The 21,822-nt window shown below is 34.4% G+C and overlaps 1 protein-coding gene across 5 annotated transcripts in view; it reads right to left on the bottom strand.

The window, feature by feature from the left end:
* LOC124515210 (sodium channel protein type 1 subunit alpha) overlaps positions 1-21,822 on the bottom strand; it is an 81,287-nt gene that overhangs the window by 47,576 nt on the left and 11,889 nt on the right. The window contains exons 2-15 of one of the 5 annotated variants that reach the window (XM_047083873.1): positions 20,928-21,046; positions 18,695-18,784; positions 16,965-17,093; positions 15,174-15,265; positions 14,035-14,304; positions 10,682-10,745; positions 10,040-10,181; positions 9,182-9,388; positions 7,435-7,719; positions 6,118-6,498; positions 4,733-4,862; positions 3,687-3,925; positions 2,166-2,339; positions 814-1,170 (exon numbers count right to left, since the gene is read on the bottom strand). In XM_047083873.1, the coding sequence (XP_046939829.1) occupies positions 814-1,170; positions 2,166-2,339; positions 3,687-3,925; positions 4,733-4,862; positions 6,118-6,498; positions 7,435-7,719; positions 9,182-9,388; positions 10,040-10,181; positions 10,682-10,745; positions 14,035-14,304; positions 15,174-15,265; positions 16,965-17,093; positions 18,695-18,784; positions 20,928-21,046 (2,679 nt within the window). The remainder of the gene's footprint in view (positions 1-813; positions 1,171-2,165; positions 2,340-3,686; positions 3,926-4,732; positions 4,863-6,117; positions 6,499-7,434; positions 7,720-9,181; positions 9,389-10,039; positions 10,182-10,681; positions 10,746-14,034; positions 14,305-15,173; positions 15,266-16,964; positions 17,094-18,694; positions 18,785-20,927; positions 21,047-21,822) is intronic. The other 4 variants (XM_047083874.1, XM_047083876.1, XM_047083875.1 and 1 more) reach the window with 4 other exon arrangements.

Here is a 21,822-nt window from a genome sequence, read left to right as displayed (position 1 = left end):
CATTATTTCTCATGCTCCACTATTGATTAATTAGAAGAACCATTTATAAATAATTTCCAATACTTCCATAAGACTGATACTTTATATATATATACTTTATCTATCTATCTATGCATCTATCTATCTATCTTTCGGAATATATTAAAATTTTCTATACCTTAAAGAGTAATTAACGTTTCAAACTTAAAGAGAGAGAAGAATTGATCAGTTATTCCATTTGGGTAATCTCAGGCATCATTAGCCAATCCTTATCTGGACCTAGCACCACTAGAGAATTGATTAACCTAGGTTGGCTGATGCATCGGCCATGACATAGAGTGATTAAACGGTATATGCCACGAAGGGGCAAGGAAATGGTAAAATCACTATGAACACTTAAAGACTCCACTCTTTAGTCCTATACTGGCAAGTAACATTAGGCTTTCTTTAAAAATTTTTTTCAGATTTCTCCCTCTTCTCTGAATTTGAAAAATGTTCCCAATATATCCTTCTAGGCATGTCTTCAATATGATACTCTATTAAAATTCATATAACAAATATGATGAAATGATTGACAAAGTGGATTTGAATATAAAAACTATAGGGTCACTGCTATATTACTGTGTTGTGAAAGTGAGACATATCTATATCTATCTATCTATATCTATATCTATATCTATATCTATATCTATATCTATATCTATACATCTATATTTATCTCCAAGGCAAGAGACTTTACAAATTATTAATCATAGTTTTGCTTGGGCAAAATGGTCACTATCCTATTATGCTCTTAATCTATTTCTGAAATATATATCTTCAATGGGTACATACCACCAGGTTTCCAATAACCATAACCATCATGAAGACAGTAAGGCACATGGCTTGACCAGCAACCTCCATACAGTCCCACATGGTTTCTATCCACTCTCCACAGAGCACGCGGAACACTATTAGGAAGGAGTGGAAAAAGTCATTCATGTGCCAGCGTGGAAGCTGACAGTTGGTGGAGATCTTGCAGACACAATCTTTGTAGCTTTTACCAAAGAGCTGCATGCCAACCACAGCAAAAATGAAGACGATGATGGCCAACACCAAGGTGAGGTTACCCAGAGCCCCCACTGAGTTGCCAATGATCTTTATTAGCATATTTAATGTTGGCCAAGATTTTGCCAACTTGAAAACTCGGAGCTGGAAAATAAAAAAAAAATTATATAATTATTATTATGATCTTTAAAAGCATTGCATATACTGAGGTTTACCAAGAAATGATGATTAATATAGAATCTCTTACATCTGCCCTGCCCTTGAAACTTCTCAGGCTCATTGTTAATTTTTGGACCTTCTAGGAAGAATTTAGTTCTTCCATATTTTAACCATGTAGATCATCTTCCCTAAGAGTCAATTTCTGAAGATTACTTGGGGCCAACTGTCCATAATTTGTTTTGTGAATGTGGTTCTAAGGCATACCAGGCCCAACACTAATATTAACATCTGATTCACAATAATCTCTGTTGAAAAGATATTCATTTTGCCAATCGAATGCAAAGCAACATCATACTGAGGTCCTGCTATAGGTGGAGAAAAATGTTTATTATTCATTAATGCTCCTTTAGGGTACTGACATAGCTGTGCCTGCACTTAAAAATTTGGAGTATTTCCCATACCTATAATTCTTCCCCTGATTTGCAGGGACATATATGTAAACCAATGAGCATGTTAAGTAATCCTACAGATTTTTTTCCTCTCATTTAGAGAAGAAGCATATTATCCAGAGGTAGAATTAGGAATTTTCTGCATGCCCAACTGTGTCTGATCACCATTTACCACTACAAAAGGCTGTTTATATTTTCAAGTGACTAGTAAAATGTGATATATTTCATTACCAGTATTTTCTTAGATCCAGAAATATTAACTGTAGTCATCTCTAGAAATGATAATTAGTCACAATTGCAACTGAGTAATATATTAAACTTTACATGACTGTACTTTTTTTTTTAAATAAAGGTTTTTCTAAACACACGGAGATAATTTTTTTTTTCCATTTAGGGATAGTTTTGATGATGCAAATGTACACAAAGATTTAAAATGTTAATAGTTGTGTAGTAAAACCTATGACAGTACTATATACGAGCTCTGGTTGTTGGACAGGTTTAGTTTTTGTTGCTGTTTTGTTTATTTTTTACCAGTCGGAATGAACGGAGAACTGATAATCCTTCCACATTGGCAAGGCCGAGTTCTACCAGGCTAAGTGTCACAATAAAACCATCAAAGATATTCCAGCCTTCTTGGAAATAATAGTAAGGATCCATGGCAATAATTTTCAGAAACATTTCTGCTGTAAAGATCCCAGTGAAAACCTAAGATCAAAACAAAGTTACTCTAATTCCATCAGATAATGATAAAGTAGAATGACATAGTATTTGATCGCAGAACAAAATGTTAATGCTACTTTCCCCATAATGATTCTATTATGAGCTCACATTTGTGTAGTAATGTATAGCTGATAAAAAGGCTCTTATATACTTTATTTCATTTTATCGTTACAGAAATTTATTGTTAGCCATGGACGTGGCTAATGCAGGCGATATAAATATCACTTTACCGGTGCAGAAACAGGTCTTTACGTGGGTGCAATGGTTTCTCAGATATCACACAACTAGAAAATGCCAAAAATTGGACTGGAATGCAAATTTATTTTGAACTAGTATTCCTTCTGTCCCATCAAACTGTCTGTCCCTCCAGACTTTACACAACACAGGTACTGACAAGATCTTGCCCATGATCACTTTTAATTGTCTATAAGCATATTCCCCTTCCCTCAAATCAGATCATTATTATACATGTACATTTATTACTATAATACATGTGTTATATTATCAATTTGTTATGCACGTGAAAAAAATAAATTTATTTCCATAATATAAAAAGCAGACCTTTAAAAATATAAATATTACAACTCAGGATGCTTTACATGTCTTGCTTTTTACCATCAAAAATCTTATACCTCAAAACAAATGTTATGAAAAATACATACATTACTTTAAAGTCTGTTTTCTTTCAGCAAATAAAAGCTAATATTCCTAAATTGAGTCAACTGACAAACACTTTAATAATTCATGTTTTTTAAGCACAGAGGAGAAAGAATTAAGTGGCAACCTTTACCAAAAATGGCCTTGCTAATCATATAATACACAAAATATACTAGAGGTTTTCAATATTTGATGATTTTGATATAGAATGGATGGATAAAACAATACATGTCCTACCTAGCTGCTGGAGGTGGAAAAGCTAAAGACATTTTTGAGATGTTAAATTTTTGCTTATAATGATGATGATGACTAAGCAAAATGAAAAGATCTACTTTTTTTGTTTTTAGTCTTCTACAGCTAGGGAAACTGTGATAATGTCTTTTCAAGAGGTGTGCCCTTAAATTGCTTCTGTATCTTGAAAAACTATAAATACAATATTGACATTCCAAGTAGTACCATAGGCCTATATATTGCTCTCTTTCTTAGCTTTTGCTTTGACATTAAGGGCTATTTATTGTTGGCAAAAGTTAAGGTATAGCCAGCTAGCTATAATTCCAATCTTTTGGGAGCCAGGAGGTAGGAAGGTGGTGAAAGACTGTGTTAAGCTATAAATGGAAACAGTTTCTCAAACAGAAAATTTGAAGATTGAACACATTTACCTTCCAATATGCTTACCAAGTTTCCTACTGTAAGCACATTATTGAAATGTTCCGTCATTGGATAATGCTCCATGGCCATGAAAAGAGTATTTAAGACAATACAGATGGTGATGGCCAGGTCAACAAATGGGTCCATCACGACCAGGTTGACAATATGTTTCACCTTTAACCAATATGGTGAACAGTCCCAGATTAAGAATATGTTGGAAAATTTATACCAACAGGGTGGGCATTTCTGTCTGGATTCTTCAAGTTCTGGATTAAAAAAAAAAAGAACCACCAAAAGATATATTTAATAGATACATATATTTATTTCAGATCCACAAGTCTTCTTTTTCAGTAATCAACACATTTTCATTTGGTACAGAGTCAGCCTCATTTGTATCTAAAAAGACTATCGCATTTATTCTTTAGACCCCTGAAGATATTTTTTCAGACATACACATAGGGCAGAGGGAGCAAAGAATAATTTTTTCTTGTATGTATTGACAACATGGCTCAATGATTGGCCTGAAGTGAATGGTCTTTTAAATGAAGTTTTTCCATAGGAAAATGAGTTGTAGAAATGTAGATACTGTGTGTAATCCTATGTTAATGTCTGGCTAAGCTGTCATCCTAAGTCTATAAGAGACAGGGTAGGGTTTGATATGAGCCAAGAATCATCTTTTAAATTTGTTTTTGTTCTGTGAAATGACCTGCTCCTCTCCTCCAATCTTGAGAGTATTTTGGATGGTGTTGAAGTCCTAAGCCTAATGGAACAAAAGAGAGGGTCACTGTGACTAATAAGATTAGGAACCTCTAACAAATGCTTTATTCCACATTTTCAAAGAATTATCACACTGGAAAACATTCTTTAGATTTCCAATATCATTGCATTTGAGTAACGTTTTTAAAGTTCCGAGAATATATGAGCAGGTGTAACAAATAATAAATCTTAAATAATACCTATTATATTCTCTTTCTAACGTACTGTTTCCAATTTACAAATAGAGATATTTGTTTCAAGTGAGAAAATATAAGTTTACTGAAAATAATTGCACGATAATGGGATGGGTAACAAACCTTCTACTGTATTTGTTAAAATGCTGGCTATACTCATTGCTCTTTGCCTTTGGGAAGGATCTTCTAGAAAGTCCATGGAAACATGGAAAGAACTTGACCTCTTCCTCATCTCAGTTTCGGTGGTTGTTCCCTATAAAGAAAATTCTAATGTATTAAATGATTAACTTGAGCAATATGATAAGCAAATAACCAGATGTGACACAGTGAATTTCATGAAACACATGCATCATGCACTTTCATATTTAGTTGGTGATGGCAGATATTGCTGACTTATTGTATCATTAACCTGGAATATCCAAACTGTCAACCATTCAGTCATACAGCAAAAACTGAGTTTTTTAACCCTCTAATTTCATAATTTTATGAGACATGATGCAATTTTGATATAGTTAATAAATCTATTGAGAGCCATATTTAACAGTTAGCACTAGTTCTGAACTACTAGTAAAAAACTAATAACTTGAAAAGTCATATAAATGATCAGGCATTTTATGTTGAGAAGGTAGCCATTTATTTTTAAAGAAATACAAACGATTACAACACATGTAGCTGCCATCTCATTATTTGTACACAAGACATAGATGGTCATTGACAACACAAACTGTATGTTAAAAAAGTCACACATGCTGCATGGACAACAGTTTCATCCAGGGTACCAAAGCAATAAGTCATCTAACTCTGACTTAGTCATGCCTCATCATGCTGATATATTTCCAAGTGGTTTCACAGTCTAATAAGAGGCAGCATGTGTTTAGAAATTCCTCATCCTGTATACATTCACAAAAACATAACATACGTTTGTACACAGACAATTCTTTTATCTGTCTGTATTAACAATTTATTTGTGTCTCATCATTTAGATTCATTTTGAGAAGACTTATATCAGCATTTATTTTTTAGAAAGACAAATGTGAATAGTAGAAACTTCAAGATAACAATGAAGCTATCTATTGAGGCACAGTGTTCTTGAAAATCTTCTAAAATAAGGCAGAGCTATATTGAAGAATCTGTTGGAAAGATTTATTATACACCCTTTATACTTAAACATGGGAATCATTCATTTACTTTTATACCAAAGCTTTAGAGGATGGCCTGCTATCTAATCTCAGCATGGGTATATAGCAAATCCTCCAACTGGAGGCAGTAATTTATGATTGTGTCTAATTTATTCTTAGCAAATTTAATAATTAAATGCATTCGGTGTTATGCAAGAGTGTTGAGGCCTTAAGTTTTAGTTGGTTAGTCTATTAAAGGTATTACAAGATGCAGGTGCATTCGCAGCTTGACCAACCAGGAATCATTCTCAAAGGTTCCATTCTGTAGAAACACTGGCTGGTGCAGCAATAACGGGCCAGCCATGCCTGAACTATTTAAAACTTCCTTACATTGTCATCAGTAGCTGGCTTATCTATTATCACCTCTGGCAGAAGCTGTCCAACAGGCGATGTAGGAACTGAAGGTCCACCAACCAAGGAAACCACACCATTGCAATCCACAGTGCTGTGCATCTTCCCATTCACTGGAAACACTGCCAGCATCCGGGAAGACCTACTGGTCTGACTCAGGTTACTGTTGCGCCGCTCTCCATGTCGTCGGGGCACAAACAAGGAGTCTCTCCGGCTCTCATTATCCTCAAAGGTGCTGTGCTCATCATCAGCAAAGTCATTCTCTGATCCCACATCCTTTGCTCGCCCTCTAAAGCTGAAAAGGCTTGTTCTGCTATTTCGCCTTGGGGAAAATAGGGAGCCACGGATGCTCAACAAAGACTAGAAGTTTGAAACCAAAAAAAGTACAAGCATATTAATATAGATATTTGAAATGTGCTTTTATTTTGCAAAATTAAGTTGAAGGAGATTCAGTATTCATAACAGGATGTGATTTGTTCCTTTTCATTAACATTCTCATTTTATGTGCTCAAATTAAATTGGTTTTATAAGAAATTTCTAGACCTTGAGATTATGAATGGGGAGAAGGATCACAATTTAAAGACACTGAAGAAAACTCAAACCCTGAACCAACATTTTCAAGTTCAAAAGCAAACATCCTTAGCACATTACTTTGGACACCATAAACATTCAATAAACATTGGCAGCGTGACCTTCACAAGGCCTTCACAAGGCCACATTATTGCTCTTTCCTTCAAGGAATTCCAACATTTTTCACAAATTGTTTTAGCGCGTCTATCTAAAATCACTTTAAATTAATTATTACCCCTATTTCATCTATAAAGCACAGACTTCTGAAATTCAGAGTCATGTGCTTTTGGATAAAGCATATCACAACTGAAGTTTTCAGAAGCACGAATGCTGGTTTATAAAGAAGTTAGGGGGAAAAGGCAACATAAAACAACCAAAAAAAGTACTGATCAGCTAGCCCTACATCCAAATTTTTTTTTTCATTAAAAAGGTCAAGTAACAGAAAGATTAAATGTCATTAGTTTCAACAGGTATCAGCAGATAGTATCAGGAGGAGAATCCAGTCTTCTGAATTTCAACCCAGTGTTACCCCAACTACACAAAGCTGCAGACTTACATATATGTGGAGTAAAATTTTCTCATAGCTATGTAAAGAAAGGGTAGATTTAAATATAAGAAACATGGCAGTCAATGCAGCTGATGACAATTCATAAATCTGGTTTAATTCTCCCCCTCTTCAGTGTTCTGATTTTCAGTCATGCATCAATGAACTCAGCAGTGCCGTACCTGGTGTGGGGAGGAGTACCTCTTTTCATATGTCAATCGATTCCCTTCGATGGAGAAGCGAAACCCTTTCCTTCTGATGCTGTCTTCAGACTCAGATTTATGGAATTCATCCTCATCTTTCTCTTCCCCACCAGACTGCTCTTTCTGTTTTCTTTTCTTTCTCCGATTTCTTCTTTCCTTAGCACTCTTGGAACTCAACTTGGAGGCTTCAGATGAGCTGTCGGAGAGCCCACCTGCAGCGCTAGGTTCTCTGGAATGCTCTGAGGCAGTTACAGCTGCTGCCTGCTACATTAAGGAGAAATGATTTTAGTATGGCATTAGAGAAGACTTTATCTTCTTAAGCTCAAGTGTTTGCATAACATTTAAAAAACACATTTAACGTGCTGAAGCTGATCTTCCATAGAAGCAGCTCTGTCTGCAAGTAATAAATGGGACTTTTCCCCCTTTCTATCTAACGAAGGCTTTCAGGGTTAACGTGGTTTTATCTCTGTTAACATTTATTATGTTTATATTATGCTGTACAGGCCACATATTCAAAAGGACCAATCAGGCATCGATAAGAACATAAACTCATATTACTTTTTGGGATTTGAATTACTCTAAAAGTTGGTATTTAATTAGCACTGTCTTCTCTGAAAAAGAAACTGTGGCATGGAAGAAAAGTTATTGACTTACCTGAGGTCATACCCAAAGGGAGTAGGAATGAGATAAAGAGCTGAGGTCCTCTCCCCAGTTATTGAAGTTGCGTTATCAAAATATTATCAATGAAGGTGATAAAATCCCTTTCTTGCCCTCCCCCCCATAATCTTCTAACCAGAACACTGGAGAAAGGACAGTCAACATTTTCCACTAAACAAGACAAGACATTTAGTTCTCCAACTACCAACCCCAGCTTCTTTCACTCAGCACCGGTTCTTGCTGGATACGTGGGCATGGAATGAAAACAATGCTTTTGATCATAGCTTATACTGGTGCTCAGTCAGTACGTTTTGATATTACCTTTGTTCCCAGAGTGCCCTCAATACAAGGACTCTTGCAAATAAATTACTATTTCCCAAACAGCTTTATTCTAAAGTAAAATCAATGAGCTTTTATGTTAAATGAAAAGCATGAGAGAATATAGAAGTGATAGCACAGGCATTTCATTGTACAATGAGTATCAACACCTCTCTATAAGAACAAGAAATCCTTAGATCACCTTGTCTCCATAAAATTGGTGACTTTCATATGCCTACTGAATGTTGCTTTGTCATAGAACATTATATTATTTCATCACTTCCTCATTTATTATACAAGGCAATTAAGCCACATTAAAAACAATATATTTTTGTTTAAAGAAAAGACTAGATTATCTTTTAAGAGCCAGATGAACATCTTTATATATAATAACCAACACATTTTTTTTTCTAAGAAAAGATGACTTCTTAGGATTTTCTCCTATACCCATTCAGTGTTTTTTCCTCGAGAAGACTCAGAATCACATTTTCCCTTTTAAAAATCTTAAAACATAGCATGAGAGGGTTCCACTGTGGTCAATATTGCAGACATCTTAGAAAAAAAATGAAACTAAATGATCTATAGATGATCAAAATGTAGAAATTATTACTAATCTGCCATCATTACCAGTTTCTCTTAAGTGGAGTCAGTTATCTGTCTCTCACTTTCTCTCCAGTGTTTTTGCAACAACCAAAACAATAAAAAAGAATTGTACCATGAGACAGGACATATTTGATTTTGATGAATTTACCTGAGCTGCCTCCTGTTGCTTTTTAAGCTGCTCAAGCATCTGCTGAAATTCAGCCTCTTTCTGTTCTGCCTCTTCCAAGGTGGCCTGATTCTGTTCCTCGTAGGCCATGGCCACCACAGCCAGGATTAAATTTATCAGGTAGAATGAGCCCAAGAAAATGACCAGCACAAAAAATATCATGTATGTTTTTCCAGCAGCACGTAATGTCTGAAAATAAAAACATTAGAATTATTTTTTCAGTATTATTTCACTGACTAGTGGCTTTAACTTTTACTTGTGTGTCATGTAGGACCCTTGACATAAATAATAATTATGATGGTCACACCCCCTTCTGCCTCCTTGACTGTTTCTTTAACCTCATCCTTTTCCTTCTCCTCTAACTCATGCATTTACATTCAGATCTCCTGGAGGGAATTCTTGGATGCACCAGGAATAAAATGGAATCAAACGAAATACCATAGAGATTCCATCAAAGAGCTGAGCCTGTGATAAAAGTCAAGGAAGACATCAAAGTTATCTTTCTATATCTGCTTATTGATTTTCATCACCTGCCACCTGAGGAATAATATTTGAGTGGGCAGATGGGGCTGAGGGGAAGGTGTGCCTTCTGTTTGAGAGGACCTGTGTCTGGAAATGGTGGAAAATAAGTTTTGAGCCAAAGGGAAACGAGAGGGAATTGCTATCCTGTCATCACTATGCTTAATATGTGTTATAATCAATAGGATAAAGAAATTCAAATCTCCCAATTTCAAGTTCTGTTCCTTCTGCTATATTATGCTGTGATTTGGAAGTCAGCACTAAGGTGTTTTTCTTATATGTTTCTACTTAAATGCAGTATGTATCTCTTCAGGTTCTCACCAGTTGATAAAGATTTTCCCAGAAGTCCTGAGTCATCAGTCGAAACAGAGACAAAAAAGCCCAGCTGAAGGTATCAAAGCTTGTGTAGCCATAATTAGGATTTCTACCAGCTTTCACACACATATATCCTTCTGGACATTGGCTATAAATGGGACAAAAGAAAGTATACGAAATTCTGTTGTCTTTTTATTCCGATAGCATGCTATACTTATAACATTGTCTAGCCAGGAAAATTGGCTGTTTCAAGGGATGGAAGTTATCACAAGAGATAGAGCATGATAAATAATATACATTTCCCAACCTCTGACAACATAATTTTACTAGCCACTTGATGTCATCATTAAAATACTACCTAGCATTTTAAATAATATTTTACAAAACTACTTTCTGTTGATAATTAGCATTTTAACATATTCTAGTTCATTTTCTCTACTGGGAAGCCTCTAGAGTCATCTTCTAGTTCACACATACTCATCTAAGGGACACAGCAATAAAGCAAAAGTATTATTCCTTGTTTTATGAAACATAAAAACTTGCCTAACCTTTAAATAATCCCTCACCTTAGAGGTAGCCTGAATTATAGCAAATAAGTATTAATAAAGTATACACACATACACAAACACACACAGATTATTGGCTTACCCTGCATCAGAGCTGTTTCCACATAGTAGGGCATCCAAAAGACCCTCCAGAAAATAATGATACCCTGTTTAGGAAAGAGTAAGTCCTATGATGAGTATTTGCATTACACTGCAAAATGAAAGCAAGATGAGGCCCCAACTTTTAGGATTCATAGAATGATTTAAAATATGTTATATAATTCCCTGAAAGACATTGGGATTTGCCATTTCATTTCTCCCTCAAAATACTAGATATTATAGTAAGGGGATTGATTACTTAAGAGAAGAAAGCATTTGTTCTTTACGAGTATAAAATTAGTGATAATTTAGGTGCTAACCTAAAAATTTAAAAAGCATCAAATGTTTTTTTCTATTACCCTCGTGAAAAATGAAAATTTCATTCTGTAAAAATAGATAAGCATGACAGAGATTCCTTTGTTTTTCAAAATAGCCACATATTTGAAAACAAAGGGATTATATATTTTCTCTCTACTATGTTTTTAAACACTATTACACTATTTATAAATGTTTAACAGTTGATTGTGATTTGCATTCTATCAACTTCCAGATATATTCTGCTTACAGTAAAGGTGCATAAATCAGGTCAGCTACTAAAAGAAATGAAACAAAAAATAATGTTAAATAGTAAAGCTAAAATAATTACTAGAGGTGAATACTATAGTATCTCAAAGCTTTCTTTTGCTGGCAAATTCTTTAGATTCTTTTAATATCCAGTTGAAGTGTCACTTCTGTGAATTGTTCCTTGATATTCTCTATTTCCTGCCCACTAAAGATTGGCAAAATTAAGAACTCCTCTCACTGTGTTACCAGTAATATGTAGCTACTTATATTATTATTAAACTCATTGTCCTATATTGTAATTATTTGTTTATAAAAATTATTACTCCTTGAAAGAAAGTCTAATCATTGATTATTTCCATATTACTATTGTTGGGACTCAGGAATCTATCAATAAATTTTATTGAATAAATAAGGACAGGGAAGACAAAAAGAGAAATGTAAGGAATTAAATCATCATTTGAAAAATGTATTCGAATATAGTTGACAATGTTACATTAGTTTCAGGTGTACAACATCACAAATCATAGTGAGTCCATAAGTGTATACACTATGCTGTGTTCACAAGTGTAGCTACCTTCTGTCCTGATATACTGCTATTATAATATCATTGACTGTATTCCTTATGTGGTGACTTTTATTTCTGTGACTTATTCATTCCATAATTGGAAGCCTATATCTCCCACTCCCCTTCACCCATTTTGCCCAACCTGCCACTCCTACCCTTCTAGCAACCATCAGTTTATTCTCTGTATTTATGCTTTTTGTTTATTTATTGTCATTGTTTTTGTTTTGTTGTTTTTTTTAGATTTCACTTATGTGTGAAATCAGATGGTATTTGTTTTCCTCAGACTGATTTATTTCACTTAGCATAATACCCTCTAATTGCACTATTGAGTACATACTCAAAGAAAGTGAAAACACTAATTTGAAAAGATATATGCATCCCTATGCTTATTGAAACATTATTGATAGTAGCCAAGACATGGAAGCAGCCCAAGTGTCCATCAATAGATGAATGGATAAGGAAGATGTGTTGTGTGTATACACACACACACACACACACACACAATGGAAATATTACACAGCTATAAAAAAAGGATGAGATCGTGGCATTTAAATAATCATTTTTTTAAGAAAAAAATTTTTGGATTTTGTAAAAAGACATATTTCCTAGATGTTAAATTTTCAGAGAAATTTGTTCTATGCATAGTTCTATAAGGGATACAAAAACCACATAATGGGAAATAACTTTCATTTCCAATGTCTTACTTCTTTGAACATAGACAAGAAAATTTAGACAGAATTCCTTAATTTTTAATTAAAATTAAATGAAGTGAAAAATATGAGAGTTTCTGGATGAATTCTTGATATAAGGTATTTATAAATGAAGTTTTAACCATTAAAGTCAATGATCTAGAAGCTTAATCTGAAGAAAATACAACTTTCAGTCATAATATTTAATTTTAATAAATTTAATTTTCTATTACTTTCAAAGATAAACATTTTATTTGTATTTGCATTTAATTAATTAATTAATTAATTTACAAAATATTTAATATAATTTATTGTCAAGTTAGCTAACATACAGTGTATATATACAGTGTGCTCTTGGTTTGGGGAGTAGAATCCCGTGATTCATCACTTACATACAACACCCAGTGCTCATCCCAACAAGTGCCCTCCTCAATGCCCATCACCCATTTTCCCCTCTCTCCTGTCCCCCCAACAGCCCTCAGTTTGTTGTCTGTATTTAAGAGTCTCTTATGGTTTGCCTCCCTCTCTATTTGAAACTATTTTCCCCCTTCCCTTCTCCCATGTATTTGTATTTGCATTTGATTTAAAACAATCTATTCAACAAATGGATTATCGTTAGGCAAAATGGTAAGTATGGATTTTTAGAGCTGAAAATAAATCTGATATTTATGATTTCTTTTACTTTGACTCTAAGAGAAATGGAGTCCAAGTACATATTCACTAGAGAATAAACCTTAAATGACATCTTCATAGTCAGTTCCTTGATCTTAGCCAAGAGAAAAAAATAACAGATTTCAGGGAGTTGATGACAGCTGTAGACTTATTGGCATCATATGAGTGAATAAAGAACAATTTTATGTATTGCTTTGACACACAAATTCTTAACCTAGAGGTTTCCAACATGTGCAAATTACTTGTTGGCATATCACTAATGTCATGAAAGAGTTAATCTGTATGAATCAAGGTATTTTATATATCTACAATTATAAAAAGATACTGATTTGTTTTTAAAATTATGCTGTCATTACTTTAAGAATTATCCAACTACCAGTAATTTTTTATGACTAAGTCTACTTGTTCCACACAACCAATCACTAAGGTTTTCTTTCTTTGATTTTTTTGTTAAGTATTACTCATCTCCTTCAAATAATAAAGATAAACACCCATCTAAAGTCTAAGTTTCATATATTTAATATTTTTCTTTAAAAAGGACATTCCTTTTTCCTGTGAATCATGTTCTGTCTCTGCTCTTGTAACATTGCTACTGGCAAATACTAAAACCAAATAAAAGAGAAAATTTTACTTACTTTCTTTGCAGCTGAATTCTTTAGTCTCCCATATAATGATATAACAGAAAATGGCACTTGGAGTCAAAATTAGAATAGTTATCAATAAAATAATTAAAGGTATGTGCAAACCAATGGTCAGGTGATTACGAGATCACAACCTGCCATGCAATCATTTTAAGAAAATCTTTCATGCCTTGGTGGAAGGCAGGTCAACAATGAAAAAATAAATCTACATAACAATAATTCTTACTTGAATCTTGAATATACGATTTCCAGTCAAACTCAGTGTGAGTTTCATTGACAAGTGTGCCATTGTAATTCATGGTTACATTCTTCTCTATAGTGTGTTCCTCCAGGGAAGCATTGGTGGGAGGCCATTGCACACATTTATTCCGCAGGTTGCCCATGAACAGCTGCAGCCCGATCAGTGCAAACACGCTCAGACAGAACACAGTCAGGATCATGACATCGGAGAGCTTCTTCACTGACTGGATCAGGGCCCCCACGATGGTCTTCAGGCCTTAAAGAAAGAAGGCTATGACTATGAAGACTTAGAACATTGGAAATAACAAAAGGCCCACACAGTTTTCTTGAAAACATAGATTCCAGGCATAAATTTGAAAATAATTGCAATGCCAGTGGAAGAACAACACTTCCTGGGAGGCGGAAGTGCTAAGGAAATGAACTCCAGAAACATAAAGATTCAAACAACGAAATGAAGATCATCTTCCATTATGTCGAGAGAGAATAATGGGAGGTTTATGGTCTTCATGAAGGGTTTTGTATTTCTCCATTTTGCTAATGAAACTCACCCCATACTTTCATTAGGGTTAGTTATCCATTTTAAAACAAGTTACCTGAATACATATTTTACAATGCCTATTTATAAGTAGGAAAAGTTTTGCTATAACTCAGGAGGAGGTTTAGGATATAATTGGACTTGAAGATAATAAATCCTCCGTACAGACTCATGCTATTCTTCATTATCTTATTTCCTTGCCTTTTAAAGCATTATTAGGATTTACATTGTACATACAACATCATCAATACCTACAATGAACAAGAAATTACAAATTGGTACATTCAGTTGGGACCAAATCCCTGGTACAACTGACAATGGAGAGAAAAATACATGACATCTCTAAGGGCAAATCACACATGGACTATATACTGCATTATCTCATGCTAAACTCCTACGCTGATAAAAAGTGAAAAAACATAAAAACTTATGTCCAATAAGAATCATTTCCTATAAAACACTTGATTTTGATAATGATTTTGATTATTTTATTATGACTCCTGAATTTCTGTAATGTTGACCATCAAGCAAAGAAGATGTTGCTGAAAAGACATAATGGATAGGCCCCGGATGTTTAACCTAGCTCTCACCTGGAATGACTGAAATTGTTTTCAGGGCTCGGAGAACTCTGAATGTTCTCAACGCTGAGACATTGCCCAGGTCCACGAACTCTGTCACGTATCTGTAATAGGGAGTTCACACACAGACACAATAACAGGATACAAAGAAAGAGCTGTAGGTACAAGGAGCCTTATGGTTCACACCAATCACTCCTTACCTGGAGTTACAGAAATAGTTTTCAAAGCTCTCAAGACTCTGAAAGTTCGAAGAGCTGAAAAATTGCCTAGGCTTACAAATTCTGTTACATACCTGTAGAATTAAATCAGAGTTATTCAAGATTTAGGCAGGATTTATATTATTTGCTTGGGTCTTTTATAAAGACCTTCTTCGTGATTCTAAATGATAATATCGTATGTAGCAATTTAGAAATTAGAGTCAATTGCTATGGTTTTCTTTACTCACATCATTTAAGGCCGTTTGCTGTACGTAAACTTCATAAAGTGTATAATCCTGTTGCTACATTGGCTAGCAATATAATTAACATCTTGTGTAACTGAGGAGAATTAAATCAATAGAAAATTAAATCTTGGCTGTTGTTTTAGGGTTTCAGTTAGAATGAACTATGTGAAATCACTTAAGAGAAATTTAGGCAGGAAAAGGCAGATTGCCTTACTATCTGGACATGAAAAGGTTTTCCTAGTGTAACTCCTAAGTGAAAGTTAGGCAAGTTCAGAACAAGATCTTATGATCTGCTGTTATTGCTACTTTGTTTTCAAAAAACAGTTGTCCCAATATGCTGTCTTTTGAACGGTGGCCCAAGGGAATGGTGAAGAGTTGGCTCATCTGGACTAGACATGGAATTAAAGATGAGACAGGCAGCATTTGGAGACCTCAGTATGTCATTTCTACTTCTGATCCTATCTACCTCGCTGTGCCTGTAGGAGGCCAAGAAGTCAGCTCCTGAAGGAACGCTGAGGGCAAGTGGGCATGGGCCACCATCCTCCACACATATTTCACCTACTTCCGAATGGCCTTCGATTCCTTTTCTGAATCTCTTCTTCCTTGGGAAAGTTTACCACAAGAAAAAACAAGGACAGGGATGAAGAAATTGTGCATATTACCGAGTGTATCTGGATGGGAGATGAGGATAAGAAGGTTTATGTAGAGGGTAATGAGATGAAGAAAATCATAAAGGGAAAGAGGAGAAGAAGAAATGGGATCAGATGAGGAATAGGAAGAGACAGAATGTGTCTGCTCATAAGTCTTAAAGATCAATTTGCTGATGAAATAATAATTTACTATATTAAATACATAATATATTAAGGACCTCATTTTTTCTATTAGTTTGATCTGTCAGAAATTTTGGATGCTCAGAGATAGTTATATTATTCTACCAAACTAATAAAAGAAGACAGAGAGAATACGTAACACGGGTAAGCTCAGTGAAAATTTGTGCAGCCAACAGAGTGGTTTCTGACTCTAATTTTTAAAAGCCATTTTCACAGATGTATTCTGAATACACCTGTGCCTTCAAATTGTGTGCATGTGGGAGGGACTTGTGTGTCTGTTGAACAAGTGGCATGTATGAAATCTGCTGACATATTTCTTACATGTGGAAATTGTAACTTCAACCGCTGCAGAGGCTGTGTGCCCAAGTGAAATGTCACTTGGACCTCTGTTGTGCTAAACAAAATCAGGACCTTAAATGTATACATCACACCAAAATATTTTTCGGTTAAAGCAAGCTTAGTCTTTAAAAACATAAGCACTCATAGAAAGCCCAACCATATTCTGCCTTGAAGATTCAAAAAGGCACTTACGCAAATGTAATGACAGTGAAGTCGAGCCAGTTCCATGGGTCCCGAAGGAAAGTAAAATCTTCTAAACAGAAACCCCTTGCAATAATTTTTATAAGTGATTCAAAAGTATATATTCCTGTGAAGGTGTACCTGGAGGCAAGCATCCAAAAAAGACTTGATAAAGCAATAATTTTCTTTTATAGCATATCAATTTCTTATCACTCTGTCAGTGGAAGAGATGAACATTAAAAAAGGGAATCTAAGTAGGTGGATGTTATTTTCATGAAAATAAAACATATCCCTAAATTTAAATTCCTTCCCTCCCATATGAAGAGTTGTTTTTTGAGGGTCCTAAAAGCGGAGTGAGAAATACAAGCTGTATGAAGTCTATGTGGCTACTGCCTGAAATGTCTTGGTATTGACATAAGTGAATAGAACCTCCTGAGAATTATCCAGTACATTCATGTAATGGAGTAGCCAATCAATACTATTGCAGAAGCATAAAATGATATTCCTTTAGAAAGTAAAAAACTAATTTCAATCATGTTTAATGAATGAGAGAACATTGACAAATTAGCAAGTCTTGTGGTTTTCCCTTTCTAGAAGATAAGACAGTTCACTAACTTGGAAAAAGGATTTTGTTAATATCCGATAGGATAATTCTAGGGTCTTATGAGGTAAAATTTAATTTAGAATAAAATGTTGGGCTAATTAGAAATGTACATGTTTCCAAAGTTTTAACCTTCTACTCAGAAGTTAGAGAATAAAATCACAGAAACCAGTGGGACTAAAGACCTATGGGTCTAACACGTTAACTTCAACACCTTAGGAATTCTTTGTATATAAATTTTATTACATCCTGTTTGGATCTCTGTTTCTCTTATAATTGGCTCCAACCTGGAAGTGTCCAGGTAGAGAAGAGGCTCTTGGGAATACCCTCGTGGTGGTTGTTTTCAGGGTCAGCAGCCACAGAGCAAAAGAGGTTACAACCTGGGCAGGATGAAGAGCCCCAGCAGAAATTAACACAAATCCAGCCTCTCTGCTGTAGAGGTAACCCAGAACAGAGTCATCAGTGCAGTTAGTAATGCTTTTAGTTTCCACAAACACTACCCTTTCACTTCAGTTAGTTTAGCCCTCAGTTTAAATGGAATTTTCAAGTTGTAAAACCCCAAATTTGGGGATTTTTTTTTCAGTGAATTTTTTGATGACAGCACTTGAAACTGATTTAGGCCTGACAAGAAGTAGATGTGCCTAATGGAAATGAAAACCCAATGAGGATCAACATTGTCTTCTCACGGCATGTGTAACATTCCCTTGTAAATTCTGAACTCAGTGAATTCATCTGGAAATTTAATTGGAGTCAAGGTTTACCATATTGGCTCTCCTCTGCAATTGCTTTCATCACATTTGCTTTGGCCACTGTAGATCCTAAAGGAAATATGGTGAGTGTCTGAGAATATTGGCCTTCTGATAACCATCAAATACAGGTGAAAGACAGATATTAGATCCAACAACACCAGCAGGCCTGAAAGCAAATGTCATTTGTCTTCCTGCTTTGTACTTGTGCCTAGAGATGGCTTTAATAAAAATATTCTTCAGTTTTATTTAGAAGGTACACTGAGGCATAGTTTCAAAATCTGTATCTATATATAGATATAAATATACATGTCTATATGTCTACATATCTATATAGTCATATCTATAACACACACATACACATAGTAGGTGGTTTCAACATAAATTGAACTTACTCTACATTCTTTGTCCAGTCAGGAGGATTACTCATTGTCATAAACACACAGTTCGTCAAAATAGTGCACATAATCAGCATGCTGAATAATGTAGATTATTGTTAAGGAACACGCAAAAGAAAATCCAAATCCACGTATTATATTATATAAAACAAACATTGAAAGATTAAACTGCAGTTTAGCCATGATACAGTGACTAATACACTGTGGGCAATTATCTAATTTCTTTAAATTTCAGTTTTGTCATTTGCAAAATGTGGGTAATAATATCAACCCTCAGAGTAGTACTATAGATTGAGATCATGTACAGTGTGTTGTATAGATTAAGTGAGATAATGTATAATGTTTATATAAGTATAAAGTATTGTTTTGATACTATTACTGAACCAATATATTTGCCTCCCAGAGGAGTTTAGTGGGAAAGCTGTGCAAAGTGGAGTGGTACAGTTTTTGGGCAGAGAAGCCTGATTTGAATTAATTCAGGTGCCTAAAATAGCAAATTGTTAAGGAAGGCACATATAAGCAATACTGTAATTTCTTAAGTACATATTATATATATATATATATATATATATATATTTTTTTTTTTTATGTAAAAAAACCCCACGTAGTCAGAGTACAGCATGGTCCTGGGTCAGGTTGCTCTATTTTGACTGAGTTTGAACAAGTTCAGCAGCACTGAATACAAGTAGAAGTGAAAATCCCCAAAGGCCAGGACTTAATGTGACATGAATGTAATTAAAATTCAACATAAAAGTGATCTTGGGCAATTCACTCAGCCACTCTTGCCACGGAATCTTATGTCTCCAGTGACTTTCATACAAGGTAGCTAATCAAGTGTAGACTTGGCCGGTTTCAGGTGCAGATGAAATTTGTTAAAATGTGGAAGGTTCTTGGAACAGGCCTATTATTAGTAAATATGATCCAAGTGTTAGCTAAAACAAATGACTAAGACATAACAGAGCTGAAGGGGACCTTGAAAAAAACAACTAATCACTATATTTCAGAAATCAAAGAAATAAGGCCCAAGCTCTAGGGAAATTAGATAACTTGGCTGAGGACTAGAACACAAGTTTCCTGCCTTCATATCCAATATTCTTTCCACTACAGTTAACTGCCCAAATAAAAATTTTCCAGAAGTGAAAAAGGAAGTTTTCATCAAATGACCACATGATGGCACTAGGAATACAAACTAGGATTAGGTAACCTCCATAAACGTAAGAACCTTGAACATATGATTTTTGTTTCAAATCTTCTAATATTAAAAATGGCATATTTATGCCACTAAGGAATCTCTTGCCATCAGGTTAAAAGTAGAAATGGACTTTTCAGTTTTATAATCTTTTTTTAAAAAATATCAGGTATTATGCATTTATGAAAATTACAACAGTATTTCTACATTTATCATCACCAAAGCCATCAAATGAGACATAATCAGAAATAAAGTTTTTGCCAATGATATGAATACCTAAATTTAGTTGGAGTCCTTTTTAACACCAATGGAAATTGCAAAGTCAAATCCCTAAAGATCGTTTGGTAATATAATCTCAGCTTCTTTCATTAACTTCCAGAGTCGTTACTAAGCAATCCGTTTTACATGACAGAGTCATAATTCAATGACTTACATTTGAAATTCAGCCAATATTCCAGTATTTCCTCATGAATTTCATTTGGAAAGTTCAAGAATTAACTAAGTATTGGCCAAAGCCGCCTGAAATTCTCCCATAGAAAATATACTTAAAGGTTTATTCTAAGGTAAACTAAAATGCTTTATCTAATAGGTATGTCTAAACTTGGCTCTAGAAATATATTTCTCTGTTATTATATCATTACTTATTGTAAATTCTAGATAATCACAAATTTTGTGGTAAAGATGGTAAAGATACATACGGCCATCTAAAATTAGATTTGTAAGACTCAATCCATACAAGTATTTTTAGGAAGATATATATATCTGTATATAAAGTGTTAAAGGCTAGATATAATATATATTTGAAAGATAAATATATATATGCATATATATATACATATATATAATGTTAAAGACTTTGTAAGTTTCAGTGGCATATCTATGACCAATAAACTGTAAGAATAAGGCTTATATGACAAAAGATACAAAATGAGAGTAATAAAAGCCACAGAACATGGACATTTCCCAAGCTAATTTTATATTTAGCTACAAAGCACTTACAGATTACACACATAGTTACTATTGATCACTTCAAAAGGATATGAATGTACCAAAATCTTAATAGCTATTTTCCTAAGAGGATTGAAGGGAGTTAAAATGTACAGGGCAGAGGTGGCACTGAACCGGAAGATGGCCTTCCCTTTATTCAATACTATAAAAGTCTGTAAGACAGGAACACAACATACACGTATGAAAGTATAAACCATTTAAACTCTATTGCCTACTTCTGTTATTTGTCATAATGAATTATTCCAATGTTGGAGCTTTTAATGTACACCATGCAGACAAATGGTCACTTTTACAGGACCGTTAGAGTCCTTTAGAGAGGACATTCAATGGTGTCATCTACCTTTTACCTGATACTTACCTGCAATTTTATCATACATAAGGTATTTGGTCAAGAGAATTGGTTTATTTTGTTAATATCTTAAATATCTGACTTGAATGCAAGTCTTAAATGGGTGCGTATTTCATTTCTTTCTAAAATTCTTAAGACACTGCATTTCTTTATAGTGATTTCAGCTTTCCCAATTCGAATATCTTGAAAATTAATCCTATAGAATGCAAAATCATTCAATAGAACTAGTACTTTTTTCAAAGTTATTTTTTAACCATTTATTCTTAAAATAAATCTTATCATCTATTGGTATTAGGAAATAAAAACAGCCACCATAAGACCTGCTCTTGAGCTAGATGGACACAATCCAATAATTGATTTTTGGAAGCCAAGCTCCTTGGAGAGTATCTGTTGACCGGGAGTGCTAAATTCTGTATTGGGATTTCTGAGTTAGCTGACACATTGAATTCTAATCCCAATTGACTGCTCATCTCATGTAGTGCTTTTTTAGTATGAGGGAAAAGCTCAAAGCCCCTGAAGAATTTAGGATCCATGAACATGAATGGAATTGCATTCCAAAAATTAGATATATTTGAGAGC

Source organism: Lynx rufus, unplaced genomic scaffold, assembly GCF_022079265.1.
Source record: "Lynx rufus isolate CCGP_SWC_20201006 ecotype Redwood Valley unplaced genomic scaffold, mLynRuf1.p SCAF_2, whole genome shotgun sequence".
Lineage (NCBI taxonomy): Eukaryota > Metazoa > Chordata > Mammalia > Carnivora > Felidae > Lynx > Lynx rufus.
This window is presented reverse-complemented; position numbering and strand designations above follow the sequence as displayed.